Source organism: Alnus glutinosa, chromosome 7 (assembly GCF_958979055.1).
Source record: "Alnus glutinosa chromosome 7, dhAlnGlut1.1, whole genome shotgun sequence".
In the NCBI taxonomy this organism is placed as follows: domain Eukaryota; kingdom Viridiplantae; phylum Streptophyta; class Magnoliopsida; order Fagales; family Betulaceae; genus Alnus; species Alnus glutinosa.
The window spans coordinates 1708930-1727788 of record NC_084892.1 but is presented as its reverse complement, the minus strand read 5'-3'; the positions used below and the strand labels follow the sequence as shown (position 1 = coordinate 1727788).

Here is an 18859-nt window from a genome sequence, read left to right as displayed (position 1 = left end):
TTAAGTTTGTTTCATTTTCTAGTTTTTAATCACTTGATTTGTTGTAGCTATAATTCTACAACCTTTACTTTGTTTTTACTTTTAAGTTAAGTTAAATACGCTCTTTAAGTATCTTGTTACGCAAAACAACCCCCAATCTCTGTGGTTCGATAACCCTTACTATAGTACAATTGATTCGTACTATTGCGAAGTGGTAAAACTTATAAATTTAAAATCCACGTAGTCGAGTTGACTACCAATCCGAGTCTTGGATGGAGCAGCATAGCGATTTGCTAGAGCACACCAAACTTGTCGTGAGGTGTCCAAACCATAGACGGTGGAGAGCACCTTTTTTGAGAGAGTGGCATTAAACCAACTGAGAAGGTATTGATCCTTCTTTTTCCACACAGTGAATGCAGGATTCAGTTGTGCAGGGGAGTCCACTGTCGGACCAGGAATGAACTTAGGTGGGCATGGCTCTGAGCTATCAACAATACCCATTAAGTCATTTGTGCGGAGGATGGGTCGAAATTGAAAGACCCAGGCCATGTAATTCTGTTCATCCTGAAAATATTTATTGACTTCTAATTTAAACCAAGTGTGTGTGTTTGTGTGCAAACAAATATCTTAAATGCGGAATTTAAATAAGACAAGATATTTGTTACAAATTGGAAACTCTATGAAGAGAAAAAAACCACTCTGGGGCAGCCAAACTCAGGAAATCCACTATTCAAAAACAAAGCTAGTTACAAGACACTTGTACTCACATAACCCTATGCAGTAGTCATACCTTTAACTCTGACGTGTAACCCAACACGAATGCTTCCCAACCAGATCTTCCACCTGAAAGGAGTTTTTGATGGATTCCTATACCCTAGGGCTGACCCCTAAGATAGACTTCACACAAACAGTTGAGCACATACCGGTAACGGCTTGAGAGCTAGCGGATATTCGATTCTCCCTAAACACCCTCTCAAAGCACTATGGAATTTACTGTCGAATTATGTACAAAACACTAGCCTAGAGCCCTCTATTTATAGGCTTCAAGAGACCTCAAAAACTGTTGAGATTCAGACTCTGACTGGCGAGCGTCCGGACGGAAAATAGCCTCGTCCGAACAGTTTTCTGCGATATCATTTCAGAAACAACGCAATTCTATCTTTATCAGGTTCACGTCCAGACGGCTTGACCGAGCGTCCTGACGGTCTTCGCTAAAATCCTTTCCGCATTCGAACGGAACTCTGGAATATTCTGAAATACTGGACATCATCCGGACGTGTTGCCATGTCGTCCGGACGGCTTGCAGAGACTTCCCAAACAGTGTCGAATTCTGAAATCAAACTCCTTGTTGAATACTGATTGACCTAGCGTCTAGACGGTGTTGCTCTGACGTCCGGACGGCTTCATCGTTATCTACTGGACACTGAGGAGCGTCTGGACGCCTTCAAAGGCCCGTCCGGACTGTTGCACAGGAACCGGTTGTTTTTGTCTTGAATTTTGCAAGGACTCTTCATGGACATCTTTAACCGACCATCCTGTTAAAACGCAACCATTACATCAAGGGCATTTTGTTTTATCCAGAATGTTGCCAATATAAAATACTAACAAACTCCCATTTTCGCCATTCAGGGACAAAACACTTGACCAGCTTGGAAACACATTCCCGGTCTAAAAAAACCAAAAAATACTCCCCTTTTTGTCACACAATTACAGAGGGTAAACAAAATATTAATTAAAAACTGTAAGTGTTTAAACAAAATGTCAACACAATTTTAAAATTTTTTACATACAAGCAAACAACAAAAAGAACAATAATAATAATAATACTAATAATAATCAGTCCTCATCATCAGCCGTGGGGTGATGGTACTGTAGGCACTCGCAAATGTCAATCTGACATTGTTCCACATGCTTTCCAATAAGAGTAACTTCACGCTGGAGAGCTCCCATGGATGACATCAGTTGAGAAAATGCAACCTTTATATCGAAAGTAGGGGGCACAGCCTGGGATGATGATGATGCAGTTGCTGGTGGAACTGATGGAGGCTGAGGAACACCGCCTTGAGCCTCATGCCTCAACTGGGCATTAGACTTCATGAAAGTCTGTATGCTAATGGGATCTGGAATCCGTGAGCGGGGCTCCGATTCTGAAATATCTGGCACAACCTGAAGGCAGATTTGAGTGATTAGACACCCAAAAGACAAACTCATGTTCTTCTCATCTCTAACCTCGAGCATAGTGTGCAAGATGTGCTTGCACAGGCAAAAAGAATTCTACATCACGATGGCATATAGAAGGGTGGCCTTCTTGAGGGTAAGCTCACTCCGCCGAGCTTGAGGCCAAAGGTTTGTGACAACAACCTTTGCTAAGAATCGGTGCATAGGAGCAAAGGCACCGATGTTGATCTAGGAGTGGGACTTGTCCTCGCGCTGTGGTCTCGTCCCAAAGAAGTCATGTAAAAACTCAATGCTGGAAGCCTCATCAGGAAAAGGAACTCCAGAGACTGGTAGAACAGGGATCCCAATCACAGAACTGATAAGCTGGGGGTCTATCAAAATTGTCTAGCCTCTGACCATAGTCTGCATGATCAGTCCTCTATCATCATTCTCAGAGTAGTAAGACTGAGAATCCTCCTTATCTTCATGTGGGGCTACAAATGCCAGGAATTTTTCTTCCACAGGAGTTTCTTCTTCTTTCTCAGACTTATCGCTGAGAGTTGCATTAAAGGCTTTCCCTATTTGTTTCTTCAGATTTGCACATTCAGTCCCGATGTGGCCAAAGCCTGAACATTCGAAGCACTGGGGACCCCTCGGATCTTTCTTTTCTGCTTCTTCTGTATCAGTTGTGTGGGGAGCCTTTGTGACAACCTTTTTTTTTTTTTTTTTTTTATACAAAACATTTCATAAACATTAATCTCTTAAAATACAAATGGATCCTCACAGTGGCACGACGATATGTCGCAAAGCCAACATATGGTACATACCCCATAATATGTACCTGGTAAATCAGAGTACAACATCTAACTACTATGCAACGGAGAACATAAACCTAATAGCAGAAATCACATCTTAAACATCTATTATAAATTAATAACAACAAGAGCCATTTAACATTTATGTGTTTAAGTCTTTCCTCAATATAAATACATAACTGAAATGGCTTTATACAATAACAAGTGACACAGGCGTCACAAGCCATAACAAAACCTATTAAACTGAGTACGCCCATAGTCCCGCAACTATGACCATCGTGGCGAGCTTTGGTCATAATATCTCAAATGCACGTCTACAACCCCATCAACTACGACCCGAGTACTTGCAGCCAAAGGGACATCATCTATATGGTTGTGGGGGTTTGCCACATCCGTATAGGTGAAATAATGAGTTTACCGCCTCAGTACATGATACCGAGATCTCAGTGATATTAAACTAACTGAGTTTTCACAATGAACCAACTTTTCTTTTTAGTTTCTCGTACACTATAACAGCTACCAATTTATAAAATTTTGTTTGAAAACTCCCATAGCTGATATAACGAACACCGATTATCAGAAAACATTTAAAACATACTATGTAATTGGACTTATACGTAGAAGTTCCAATGGCTTGGAAGCAACTACGTATACGCCCACCTACAATAATACTTTTATGTTGGTAGCTTAAATGCACAAAGAGCTAACGTTACTAACGATGATATCATCGTGCATCAAGGCATTACAGCTTCATGTTTATGGCACATAGTTGTCCATGCGGTTACTAGAGTAAAACTCTGATATCCAAGCACTTCTTACTGATGTACCACAACAATCCATCTACCTACTCCCAAGTCACACTGATATCACAACCAATAGCATCACAACCAAGTACACCAAGCTTAAAACATGTCATCTCGCTCTTTAGTACGAGCTTACTATCATTTTCCAAATATGGTTAACACCAAATCCTAAGCATTACAACTTCATGTCTATGGCACATTGTTGTTCATGCGATTATTAACGTAAGACTCTGAGATCCAAGCACTTTTTATTGATGTACCACGACAATTCATCTACCTACTCCCAGAACACTGTATTACTCATACCGAACAATGACTATACCCTTGCACCTCAAAGCTCAATGTTCTTAAATCATGCAACTAGACGATAGCAATATACTTAAGCTCTTTGCCATTAAAACTCTTAGGTATATTAATACGTCTAGCATAAAAACTACAATATTCTATATCATGAAAATATCATACAATTTAAATCATATTATGTATGCTATGTATGCTACTGTGCTGCTGTTAAACTACTGAACTGAACTGTTACTAGGCTGCTGTTGAGTTACTGCTGTATTACTGCTGGGTTACTGTATGCTTTATGCTATATGCTATATGTTCTATGTTCTGTGCTTGACCAGTAAGTATTGTCTTATTGTATCATGCTGTTAAATCATACGTTGCTAAACAATTCAATACTTCATCCAAATCATGCAACACACAATACTAGATTTTGAAACTATCATTGATATATTTGAACATACTCTAAAGTACTCAAATCAAGCAAAACAGATATATTCAACATACAGTTGGTTCGGATTTATAAAACAACATATATATTTTGCAATTCTATAATATATAAATAAAAGTTTCTCAGTGAGTAAAATATCACCTGGCTGCATTGGACTCACGACTCGAACTCAACATTGGAAAACGCATTGAAATCTCCAATTATGACACGACCCTGCAAATACGAATAACGTTAGACAACGCTATGGAACTTTATACTCTATGAGACTTAGACTACTCGTGTGCTCACACGTTACGTTACCCGCTTCAAGAGTTAACTAAGTACCTTGGCTACCATTAGGTTAACCATTGGTTCTACTCTCCTATTTTATCTTGTTTATAAACTAGAAGACGTATTTACTATTTCATTGGCTCATTTATTATTGTTGTATCACATTATCATTGTTAATCATTTTTTATAGCTTCTTGTTTATTTACCAAGTTAACAATATATATATATATATATATATATATATATATATATATATATATATATATATATATATATATATATATATATATATATGCATATGTATAAATATATACATATACACATATAACACTTAACCCTAATCCAATGATACACTAAAATACTATGTGTACATGGATAGGGGAATTAACTATTAAGTTGTCACATAATGGATTCATATTACATTTACGTGTTTCTATAAGCTTACTAACTTATATTTATTAACTTAGGGTTATTTGGGTAATCTATAACTCTTTGACATCCTAATCGTTGTCCCCCTATGATATAGATCTTAGGCTTTAGGTTTGTAGCTTATTTCGTTCCTTATCCTTAAATACAATTAATAATATATTTAATGCTTTATCCTTATTAACTACTAACCATGTATATAGTTTAGATTTAAGACTTTAATCTTATTTAACATACTATTTAATAACTCTTATTAAACTAGATTACAATTACACTTGTAATATATCCATTTACCAAAGCTTGAAGCATATACATAAACTCAAAGCTAAACATTACACTAAGAATTGATTTATTAATAATCCATATTTCTTATAAACTCTATTCCAATATTAGTTATGTTTATATTTCAGCCGCATTAGACGTTTACACTAAAGGATCTAAACATATTAGCTTTTTAATTACTTATTTTCCCTATCTTATTCCTCATTTCTCATTTAGTAACAAGATGAAGACTTTAATTACTAATTGACAATTCATTGTCCTTTAAGCATCCAAATAAACCATAATAAAGAATCTAACTTAATTGAATCAACCTTATCTAACATATCATCGAAATCCTCATATGACAAATTCGGCTATTTCAACTCACACGGCTAACATCCACACTCAACCAATCTCAATAAATTTAACCATTTAACATCCCTTACATAAATGGCAATAGCATATTTTCTACCAAAACCTTATAGCACCAATCATCAACAACCAATAACAAACTATGTTCCGATCTCCAAACAAACTCCCAAGTCTCTAGACATCAATTAATCCAATAAAACAATTCAAGAGTCAACTATAATTTAACCTCTTGATTTGTAAACAACAACCAACAATTAATCTACATCAAGCCCTTCACTTAACAGAAAATCCACAATCCAAAATTAAAGGCCAATCGGCCAACCAAGCAAGACACCCCTTCAACATCGCCAAAACTCCATAAAATCACATAGCCATATCTATAGGCTTTACACCAATTCATAATCAACCCAACACAAATAAACTCATAAATCCTTTACAACTTTCCAAAACCGAAACCCCGCAAAACTAAATCAAAATATCAATAACAATCAAACACTTAAATTCGGATTCCACAAAAATGCCCTCAAGAATCCATTTTCGGTTAACATTAATCCAACAACACAAGTCCAAATTATAACCTAAACAGAAAATCTACACCAAATTCACAAACCCACAACCAAATTTGGATTTCTATCAAAACCACACTATGGAAACTTAATAAAATCCAACAACTCATTTTAGAGCATTACACACAATCTAAAATCACTAAAAACCAAAACCCCCAAGAGAAGAACACTATTCGGCCATCCCCTCTAAAGACACCATTAAACCCTAGATTTTATCTCAACAAAATTCCAATCAAGTTTCCATCCAGCATTTAGCACAATTTTTAAATTATAAACATAAACCACAAATCATAAAAACCCTAGAACATCATCTAAATTAAAACCCCAAAAGACCCATACGGTTTCTTATGGAAATTCAAGGGAAACCCATATTTAAAAATCCGAATTTAAAAGCTAAAAAAGGACGATTTCTTTACCTGATTTTCATGGGTTTTCCCCCATAGCCGAACTCTCCATCTCTAAATCTCTCTCACAATCTCGGTCTCTCAGTGTTTCTTCCTTCTGGGCGTGTGCGTGCGAGTGATGTGGTGAGAAAAGGAAGAAAGAAAATGGGAAGGGGTTGTGTGTGCGTGTGGAACAGAGAGGAGAAGAGAGAAAAAGGAAGAAAAAGAAAAGAAAGGAAGAAGAAGAAGAGAAGCGTGCGGTGAGGGGGAGAAAAATGGGGAAAATGAAAAGAAAAGAAGGAGGAAGAGAGGGAGAGAGATATCCAGATGGTCAAAAAAGAGAGGGGAAAAAGGAAGAGAAGATATGGGGGGCCATGTGTCACCTTGTGGTTAGTTGAGAGAGGATAATGTAATCTTCTCTTAACCAACCCGGTGGTGACATGTGGCAAGCTAATATTTCCTTTTTATAAAAGCCCGTAACTATAATAAATTATATTAGGACCCCATCTTATTTTATTTCTATCATTTATTAATTAACACTTTGCCTCACATATATTTAAACTACACTTTAATTAAGGTAATTGAATATTTATTCAACTAGGACCCACTATAATAATTAATTTAATTCTACTATTTTATTTTAGACTTATTTTATTTTCTTAACGTAAATACTATCACCTAAAACATAATTATTAGTCTCATCATTTAATAAATACAATTTATTAAATGCTAAATTCCTATTAATTTTTCTTGGTCTTTACAACCTTTCTTAATCTGTCAGAAAACTTTTTCTTGAATTTATTATTCTTCATAAAACGCTCGAAGTTCTTGGCTAACATTGCCACTACATCTTCATCAACATCGGAGTCTTCGTCAGATGAGACTTTGGATTTCTTCTTGGATGCCTTAGATGCCTTGAGGGCAATTGTCTTTGCCTTTTTGACTGGAGGTAAGGAATATTCGTATGTCTGAAGAGATCCTACCAGCTCTTCAATCTTCATCTCCTCCAGATCTTTGCTTTCTTCTATTGTTGTCACCTTAATCCTGAAACACTCAGGCAAAGATCTTAGTATCTTTCGGACGAGTTTTACATCCGAGATTTGCTTCCCAAGACTCACCATCGAGTTTCTTAGGTCGCTAATCTTAGTGTAGAACTCTCCCAATGTCTCATCTTCTAGCATCTTAATTTCTTCAAATTTAAAAATCAACATTTGAAGTTTGACAGATTTTACTAGTTTTGTGCCTTCATATGTTGTTTCTAGAATTTGCCATGCATCTTTAGCAATTTCACAATTTGAAATTCTTGCAAATTCAGATAGTAAAAGTGTTTGACATAGTGAATGGAGGGCTTTATCATTAGAAAGCCTTTCGCTTGTTTGAATAATAGTAATTTCGTCTGTTTCTTCTAGTTTAATCCAACTAGTTTCAACAATTTTTCAGACGTCAATAGATTTTAAAAAGAAGCGCATTAGGGCTTTCCAATAGCCATAGTTCGTCTCATCAAAGGGCGGAACAGAATTAAGATTTTGAGACATAATAATCAAAAACAGAAGTCAAAAGGATACACTCAAGAAATAAATCTAAAAACAGAGTGTACCAAGCTCTGATACCAATTGAAAATATTTATTAACTTATAATCTAAACCAAGTTTGTGTGTGTGTTTGTGTGCAAACAAATATCTTAAATGCGGAATTTAAATAAAACAAGATATTTGTTACGAAGTGGAAACTTTATGAAGAGAAAAAAACCACTCAGGGGCAGCCAAACCCAGGAATCCACTATCCAAAAACAAAGCTAGTTACAAGACACTCGTACTCACATAACCCAATGCAGTAGTCATACCTTTAACTCTGACGTGTATCCCAACATGAACGCTTCCCAACCAGATCTTCCACCTAAAGGGGTTTTTGATGGATTCCTTTACCCTAGGGCCGACCCCTAAGATAGACTTCACACGAACAGTTGAGCACATACCGGTAACAGCTTGAGAGCTAGTGGATCTACGATTCTCCCTAAACACCCTCTCAAAGCACTATGGAATTCACTGTCGAATTCTTTACAAAACACTAGCCTAGAGCCCTCTATTTATAGGCTTCAAGAGACCTCAAAAACTGCTGAGATTCGGACTCTGGCTAGTGAGCGTTTGGACGAAAAATAGCCTCATCCAGACGGTTTTCTGCGATATCCTTTCAGAAACAACGCAATTCTATCTTTATCAGGTTCACGACCGAGCGTCCAGACGGTCTTCGCTAAAATCCGTTTCGCATTCGAACGGAACTCTGGAATATTTTGAACTACTGGACATCATCCAGACGTGTTGCCACGTCGTCCGAACGGCTTGTAACGACTTCCCAAACAATGTCAAGTTCTAAAATCAAAGTCCTTGTTGAATACTAATTGACCTAGCGTCCGGACGGTGTTACTCTAATGTTCGGACGGCGTCATCGTTATCTGCTGGACATTGAGGAGCGTCCGGGCGCCTTCAAAGGCCCGTCCGGACTGTTGCACAGGAACCGATTGTTTTTGTCTTAAATTTTGCAAGGACTCTTCATGGACATCTTTAAGCAGCTTGTGATCAGTTATTGTCTTTGACTTGATCATTGTCTGAATACATGAAGATTCTGAATTGAAAACCGACCATCCTGTTAAAACGCAACCATTACATAAAGTGTTTTTGTTTTATCCAGAATGTAGCCAATATAAAATACTAACACATCCAGTTGCACTTTGGGTGCAATGTGGGAATGAATGTTGGGCACAGTAAGAGATGCAGTGGTGTTTTCTGTCATAAGAGGGGCAGTATGTGGTTGAACTGGTGTTGGTGAGGGGATGGGTATATTTGCGAAAACGTGAGAGTCGGAAGAGTCAGCCATTGGATCAAGAATGGTGTGAACCGAATGGTGCTCTGATACCATGCAAAAACAGAGGAATACAAAGAAAAACAGACTTCGAAGCTTAAAGCTTTAAGCTGCTACATGTCTTTTATTTATACTGGTTTACATAATCTGATAAGAAAGGAAGGTTACAATGTTGCCGATTTTGTACAGCAAGTAAAGGAGATACATGGAAAGAGTATTGTATTTACAAAAGGAAAAGGAAGACTAATATTTAGAAAATATATGACTGTTGGCCATGTACGGGAATATATGGATGCTGGGAGGATGTTGTTGCTAATTGCGTGATTGCAGGTTCGTGATACACGGGATTGTGAATAGACTGATTTGGTGTAATTGCATAATCATTGGATTGCTGGTTGTTGGCTGCACAAGGTAAGGAATTGCATGCAGGATTTGAGGTGCCTTAGACAGCATGGTCATGATCTGGTGCATATTGGACAGCTGGGGTTCCATGACCTGCGACACCTTGGACAGCAAGGACAGCTGTCTTAACAGTAACTACCCAGAACAACACGTATCCATGCCAATTACATCTAAGCAACTACCCACGTTTCTCTTAATCCTCTGTTCACCCCTGTTTTACTCTACTGAAACAGAGACCATCTCCTCCACGGTTTCTTCATCTTTTGGTGTTGCAGTTACATCAAGTTAAACTTTGGTTAGTTTATCCAAATATTTCGGATTGGTTTCCTTACTGCTAGCTTTTTTTTTTAATTTTTTGTTTTTGTTTTTGTTTTTAATTTTTTGTTTTCATGAATATATAAGCAATTTCATTCAAAACAACTAATCCAGTTTACAAAACAGGCCAAACAAGCAAGCTAAAACCAAAATAAATTAGAAATAGTACAAAGGCCTGCAAAGAAGAAACTCTGTTACAACTTTCTCAACCAAACAACAAAACCAGAAGTGAAAACAAAAGCTGACATCAAACCAGCAGCTAGCTTGCCTTAGGGCCCATGCCATTTTTGTTAGGAAGTGGGACTGTCACGGTTTGAGGGATGTTTGACACCCAAACTAGGTCTCTCTACCCCAGCCACTGTTATTCTTCATAGATAAAGACAGTGAGAGAGAGAATCTAAACAGATGTTCCACTTCCTCCTAACGGCGTAAGGAAGAAAACATTTGCTTCAACGTTTGGTTCATAAATTCCTTAGATTTTACCAAAACAACATAGTTTGGTTTAAAAAAATTATCCAAAACAATCTCAGCCCTCCATTTATTTTACAGCGGATGTGTTGTAGTTTTAAACTACAATACTAAAGCCAGATTCTTCCCTTGCAATCTTCACACAACTCTCAAATAACCTCATCTCACATTGTGTGAGTCCCATATGTGAGACTCACATAGTCACATGCATGATACCCACACAATGGGGTTCTGTGGGAGAGGTTGAGAGGGAATCACTTCCCCCTAACTTATAAAGACATGATCCTTACACAACACACTATACAACTTTTACACAACACACTCACATGAGGTGGGACCCATGTGGTGGGTCCCATTCACATAGGTCCCATCCCATGTAAGTGTGTTGTGTAAAAATTGTTTAGTGTGTGTTGTGTAAAAGAGGTGCTTCTTGCACAACAACCATAAACAACAATTACACAACTCTACTCACATGGAGTGGGACCCATGTAGTAGGTCCCACTCACATAAGAGTAGAGTTGTGTAATTGTTATGTATGGTTATTGTGCAAGAAGCATTTTCCGTTGTGTAAATATATTTCCCTAACTTATACTATACGTTTTCGATGGTTCTTTTATATAATAAAATATTTAAATATAAGTTAATTGTACGATCGTCCTAAGGAAACATAACCAACTGAAAATGTACATATAAAATGAATGAATTGGAGCTCAAATCGTATTTTATTTGGACAAAGACATTCACAAAAAAAATAAAAATAAAGAAAAATGAATTATTCGAACAAGCAGGTTCATACAAAAATATAAATACTTGATGATAACGACAAAAACTTGTAGTGAAACATGCCAAGTGGAGAGATTTATTTGATTGTCAATATTTTACGTTATTTTATTTAACTGTATATGTATGGTGTCCATACACAATGAATTATTTTCATTTAAGATATCTTAATTCAGCAATTTACCGATGTCAAATCAAACTTAAGCTCCGTTAAATAAACGTAAGATTTTTTTTGTTGGGATATATTTTCAACAATTTTAAAAGAAAATTCTCTAAAAATAATTTTTGGTGATTAGTTTGTACGTAAAACAATAAAAACATGGCCCAATTTTTCTTCTTTCTTTTTGATTTTGGGTTTAATTTCTTTATTTTTTTCAAAGGCCACATGTTAAAAGGTGGGGGAGAAGTAAGTCGAACCTCTGGTCGACCTAGATATATAAAAAATCCTCGATGTAGAGAGAGATTTGATATTCCATAAGTAACTCAATGAGTGCTTGGTCTGGAAGAAGGAAATGAAATATGATCAATTGTGCCGGTCGTAATAGGTCGACTTTTATGCTAGTTCTCAATGACTTCTAGCAATTTTCGGTGGTGGTCTGACCAAAGTTCGGGGGAAGTCCAGTGATGGCAAGGTATATTTCAGCGATTTGAGAATGAGAAACTCAAACTCAAAAAATAGTATACGGTTTAACAAAGCAAAATCATTTTACGAAAGTTAGAAGAAGCTTTTCCGGTCAAACCAAAAATGTTTTTCATTTGACTATTATTTTTGTCGCATCAAACTCTGAAAAAATACAAAAATATATTTTCTAAAAATCATTTTACACCGAAACAAAACGGAACCTCAGATCGAGTAAGTAATTTCATTTCACTAATCTTATAAATTTGAGGGATGCAAATGCAACAATTTAATACTAGAATTGAGAGTTGCATCACAAAACAGTGACAATAGATTTGCATTGCTTTAACCAATGAAACCATAACACGTCAAAATAAGTCTGGCATCTGATACCATTTTTGGAAGCTTTGAAGTATTGAAGCAGTCGGCCAGTAGGTTTAGATGATGCCTTGCGCGTGTTAATTTGGACTCATTTTATTTGCAAATCCTATTTAACTGTAGCATATATATAACTTTAATCTATGCCATCTGGACAAGCATGGCCGCATGCCACTACAGAAAAATGGCTTTTTCTTGACGGTTTTTTTCTAGACGGTTTTCAGAACCAAAAAACGTCTAGAATTATAGTTTTACAGACGGTTTTTTTAAAATCGTCTCTAAATTTCCAGACGGTTTTATTAAAACCGTCTATATATTTTAATTTTCAGACAGTTTTATTGTAACCATCTGTAAATTTACAGACAATTTTAATAAAACCGTCTCTAAATTAAAATTCAGATAAATTTAGAGACGGCTTTTTTGAAACCGTCTGTAAGTTACTGACAGTTTCAAAACAACGTCTCTAAGTTACAGACGGTTTCAAAAGAAACCGTCTGCAACATTTGTTTTTTTTTTTTTTTGTGTTTTTTCTTTTTAAAACAAAATCTGCATCTCCGAAAGACCATCTTCGAAGAAATCCTAGAGCTCTCTCCCAAAAAAACCATCTCTCTCTTAGAGCTCTCTGTCATTCTTCTTCCTCTCTCCCCAAAAGCATGCTTTGTAATCTCTCAAATGTTTCTAACAAGCTTAATTTAATTGTTGATGATTTAAGTACTTCTACTTCACATGATTTTGATTCTGAATTAAATTCTATTGATATTAAGCATGTGATAGAAGATACAGCTTGTTTAGATCATTCTTGCTTAACTAATCATGTGATGCCTAAATCCAAGGAATCAGGAATACAAGATAAATTTATTTCTAAGTGTCATAATTGTGGGAAGATTGGTCATATTAGGCCAAATTGTTATTTGTTGAAATCCTACAGGCCTTGGATTAAGCAGGATGCTCTGAGAAAAAGTGAAATTGAAGATTCTTCCTCATCAAAATATGTCCCTCCGTATAGGAGACATATAAAAGGTAAGGGCAATATTGTTTGTAAGAATGCTAACCATATTTCTGCAGAGAAAGTCAAGCAGTATTCCAACAAAAAGAAGCCTGCCCACCTGTCATCACTGCTGCATCACCGATCACATCCGACCCAAATGTCCACAGCTCCAAGTCCAAAATATCGAAGAAGGCTCAAAGTGTACTTTTCCTTTTATATTGTGGTCAATCTCATTCGTCAGTCAATGAATGTCCACTACTTTGTATTGGGTTTCTTATATGTTTTCCAATATATATTTGATTTATTGCTGTAGCTTGGACTAAACCCTTGAATAATAGGATGGACGGCAACAAAACTACGTACAAAAAAAGATTAAGAAAAAGAAAATTCTTTATTTACAAAGTCAATCATTTCATCAAGGTTTCTAGTTTAAGATTTTTTCACTACAAGATACAAATGTCAGACCCATTTTATATTGTCCATATATGAATAAGAGAAATGTTAGAACTCATTTTAGTATTTATTTTTTTTTTTTTTGGTCTTTTTATGTTGATATAACATTCTGTTTTTAATAAAGAAAAATTACAGCTTGATTTATCTCTCTTATTTTTATTAAAAAATATAGGATGACATGTCAACATAAAAAAACCCTATAAAGACACTAAAAAGAGGTCTAGCATTCTTCTATAAATAATACTTGTTTGGAAACGACAATTGACAAGAGATCATAGCCACGATATATATTACAATCTCCACACATTGTAAATCATATCATTATGTAGAATAATTAATTACGAGTAATACTACACATCATCCCCTTGTCCTCTTTTTGTCACCCTAAAATTGATGTGGCTCTTAAAATTACCATTGGATTTATGATAGATCACCATTGGATTTTGATCCAATGGTGATTTTAAGAGCCACATCAATTTTGGGGTGACAAAAGGAGGACAAGAGGATGATGTGTAGCATTACTCATTAATTACAGGTCTGCCTGATTGACAATCAGCAGTTAAAAAAAAAAAAAAAAAAAAAAAGGAATAAAAGTTGTTTAACACATGAACTTCTTACCAACACAGTGCCGATTGAAAGTTATTGGCACAGCCTTCAATGGGACAGCTTTCCTGAGCGTTATCCCCATCCTTTCGGCCATGTCCATCTCCTCCGGCTTAAGCTCGTCGGCCAACTCCCAGTCAAACGAGTGGAGGAGAGACCCTAGAGCCAGCGGAAGCACACGGGAGGCGAGTGGCATGGCTGGGCACATGCGTCGCCCAGATCCAAAGGGTATGAACTCAAAATGGTGCCCCTTGAATTCCACCGCGTTTGGCTCCAGGAACCGCTCCGGCTTGAAAACCAAAGGGTCGTCCCAGGTCTTGGGGTCCCGCCCAATCGCCCAAACGTTGACTAGGATTTGTGTTTCTTTTGGAATAAAGTAGCCGAGCATGTTGCAGGAGTCCATGGACATGTGGGGGACTAGGAAAGGGAGAGGTGGGTGTAGCCTTAGCGTTTCCTTTATGACAGCTCTGAGGTACGGGAGGTTCTCGATGTCCTTCTCTTCAAGCTTCTTGTTTGGGCTTACGGTGATCCTCAGCTCCGCCTGGACTTTTTTCAAAGTTTCAGGGTTGTGGAGAAGCTCAGCCATTGCCCACTCAAGTGTGCTCGTCGTTGTGTCCGTCCCCGCGGTAAACATCTCCTGAAATGTCCATAGTAGTCCAATTTTGACACCATGCGATATATACACATCTTTCTCCTGTCATTCTCTTATTTTTCTACTTTTAAAAATCACTACTAATACTGTAGAACTCATATGATAGATTGTACTGATCCAATAATAATTTTTAAAAGTGAGAAGATGAGAAAAAGACAAAAGGATAAATAAATCATTTCTCTTTTAGCACTCCTGATCTGTCTTAAAATAAAGCAATTTTTTTATTATTATTTTTTTTAATGATGAGAAAGCAAGGCTCGCAAAAGCAAGGCTATTGGGACCGAGTAATGCTATGACTTTAAAATATCATATGATTTTAAAATTACCATTAATTAATCAAACTTCAATAATGAATTTTCAAATTTAATTGTAATTTTAAAAGCCACATGACATTTGAGATGACACAAGCATAAAATTACTCATTCAAACCTCACCTGTCATAAACGCATACATAATCAGACTCAAAATGTCTGACTCTACAACTCATTCCAAATCCATCCTTTGACCACTAGATTGCACTATGATAGGTATTATAAACGATACAACATTCCTGTAAATTAGGTTAGAATCTTGACATGTACGCTTAAAGGATGTAATTTTTCACATGCATTTTAAAATTTTTAATGAAAGCTGTTACTTGTCTTGTTCTAAGGATACATGTCAATTTATTAGATGATTCTATTAAAAATGCAACTAAAAATCACAGGTTCTAAGGAGATATATCAATTTAATATAGGCTAAATTAAAGAAACTTTCTCTAACCCAATTCAAAGAAAATTTAATCACAAATTGTATATATTTTAATGGAACTTAATTAATGGTATGGAGAATAAAATTATAATATATTTTTAAAAAAAATTGAAAAAGATATAGATATTTTTACTTTTAAGAATAGTTTTAAAAGAAAACATGTCATATGTGGCAACACCAAGAGATTTGCGTGGATATATGGTGTGCTAGCTGTGTGTGGAAGCTGCAAAAGATGGAAAGAAATTAAAGATCGCTTACAAACACTACGACGTTGATAGTTCTTGAAGAAAACCTTAAGGGTTCCTCCACACCATCACCACGAAACTCCAAAAGCGCATCCAAGTAGTCCTTTCTCTTGATTTCTTCATCATTATGACCATTTTCCATGCTCTCCATCCTCTCTGCAATGAACCCCCCTGCAATTTCAAAGGCTCGTTCGACATGGAACTGGGTCTTTCTTCTTATACCTTGTGGGTCAAGCCACCTAAGAATTGGCAAGAAATCCGCCACGTTCGGCTTCCCTGCCAACTCCATCACCTTGCCTGCATGGTAGAAGAACTTGGCCCCTCTCTCTGATTTGGCGTCCAGCAGGTCTTTTGAAAACATAAGGTTTCCTATAAGATTGAAAGCCATCAAGAAGAAGAACCTCCCAACATCGATGCCTTTGGTACCAGATGCACTAGCGTCTTCTATGTACTGCACCATTTCATCGATGCACCTCCCACGAACACCTGTTTCAACATATATATCAACAGTAAATTACACTGTTCGATCTATAGCTAAAAGTTTATCAAAACTAAACATCATGAGTTGAAGGAATTAATAACAGTGCCTCTCATGGCTTCCAGACGGCTTGAGACGAAAAACTCCGAGGTGCACAAGCGCCTCAACATGCGCCAGTGAGATCCATATTGAGCAGTAATGAGGGAACCCTCATTACCATAGTCCCCCTTCATGGCCTCGTAAATCTTCCTACCGGCAAGAACCACATCATGGTTCTTGAACATGTCTCGTGCCACTTCTTTGGACGAGATGACCACCGTGCTCATTGACCCTAGCCAAAGGGTCATGATGGGACCGTGCCGTCGAGCCAGCTTTGCAAAGGACTCGTGGGGTGCCCAACCCAACTGGAAAATGTTTCCAACCACTGGCCACGATCTAGGCCCTGGTGGGAGCTGATCACCTTGCTCCTCCAAACGATTCAAACGAACGTGTCGGTCGCGGCGCTGTATCATTATTACCCATGCAACCCATAGCAATAGAGATAGGATCAACCCCAGAGCCCCGTACTCCATGTTCTAATTATGTTGGGTTTTTTGGTTTGTTTGCTGGCTTGCAATAACTCTAGCTCCTGGGTCGGTTTTTATAGCGTTTAATTCTGCCTAGTTATGTGACAGATCTTGCGGAAAAAAATTGAAAAATTATCGTATAAATCAATATTTCGTCCTTCTTTGTAAGGACTCTTGGATATATAAGATTATATCATGGGTCTCTATCTATATACATTTTTATAATATTTTATTTGAAGAATTTTATTTATAACCCATGATCTTTATCACTTTTGAAATGAGGTACCTAAATTTTAAAAAGTTTCAATTTAAAATATCCATCTTTCAATTTTTGTCAATTTCAACCATCCGTTAGAATTTTCCGTTAAATCCTATCAAAATTTTTAAAATATCCCTGTGTTTATAATAATTTTTTTTTTCAAAGATTTAGGCATGAGTATTTTTGCAAATTCCGTTAAATTCTGACCAACACCTTAACTCTTGCAATTTTTTTTCTTTTTTTTTTTCTTAAAAAAATGAGGGGTATTTTGAAAATTTTTACAAGATTTAACGAAAAATTCTAATGGAAGATTAAAATTGAAAAAAAATTGAAAAATGAATGTCTTAAATTAACACTTTTTAAAGTTTAGATACCTTATTTTGAAAGTGATAAACGAACGTGGTTGTAGATAATGTTGATCGATAATAAGATAATATATTAAAGAATATAGATGCACTCATTAACTTGCGAAAATAATTGAGGACAAATACATTTGAGAATATTAAAAATAGAAAATATGTTTGAATAAAGGTGCATGCAATGTAAAGTGTTGTATGGTATGAGCGTTGAAATAGTCATTTAGTATAATACTGTAGAGTTTTTTCCTTTCTATTTTGAGACTTCTTCTAATTACTTTCTATTTTCTTCGCTTATATATATGTTAATACAATAATTAATGAAATCACCAGGGTGGGATTGAAAAAGAGAGAAAAGACGGGAGAATTGAAAGAGAATTCTTCCTCTTGTCTTGTTACTCTCAAGATTGGCTCTTCTATTAAAAAAAAAACTCAACAAGGACATTAAAATCAGCAATATTTTCTACTTTTTTATATCAAATATTACTCTTTGAGACAATTAAGCTCCCAAATTTGCAGACACCATTGACCATATATATATTGCCGGTTAGTCCAAGGTCATGTTATATGTATTTTTCTGACAAAAAGTGATGATTAACGGTACTATAATTTTTGCCACAAATTTCTTACGATGGTAGTTCATGTGGTATATATCATGTCGGTCTCTAAAATATAGATTGTTATAATGTGGCAGTTCACATTACATTCATTTTTATAAAATATGAACCTTTTTTTAATTTTACGTTAATTTATAACAAAAATTATAGTATCTCAAATATTTTATTTTCTGAGTTTCAATATGCATTAATTTAGACGGACGTCGTCATGGCTCCATCTTAACTAATTAAGATACTTCTCGTTAGAGAACAAAGCTCTATCTGCTTGTGCATGGGTTAAAAGTGAGGGGACCGTGGTCCATGC

General features: G+C 36.2%; 1 protein-coding gene and 1 long non-coding RNA gene across 3 annotated transcripts; both read right to left on the bottom strand.

Annotated features, from left to right (window-relative positions):
* Window positions 1–453: 453 nt before the first annotated feature.
* LOC133874089 (uncharacterized) lies at window positions 454–7084 on the bottom strand. 2 transcript variants are annotated; one of them, XR_009901204.1, is made up of 3 exons: window positions 6802–7084; window positions 4632–4703; window positions 454–1514 (listed from the first exon to the last, which is right to left on the bottom strand). It is a non-coding gene; the product is annotated as an uncharacterized LOC133874089 (long non-coding RNA). The 2 variants fall into 2 exon arrangements; XR_009901203.1 differs by lacking the exon at window positions 454–1514 and adding an exon at window positions 1746–2847.
* Window positions 7085–14501: 7417 nt separating this feature from the next.
* Window positions 14502–17351, bottom strand: LOC133873957 (iridoid oxidase-like). The gene is made up of 3 exons (XM_062311768.1): window positions 16867–17351; window positions 16293–16765; window positions 14502–15269 (listed from the first exon to the last, which is right to left on the bottom strand). Exons 1-3 carry the CDS (start codon window positions 17327–17329, stop codon window positions 14628–14630), a joined length of 1578 nt encoding a protein of 525 aa, XP_062167752.1. The 5' UTR covers window positions 17330–17351; the 3' UTR covers window positions 14502–14627.
* Between the last annotated feature and the right edge of the window lie 1508 nt (window positions 17352–18859).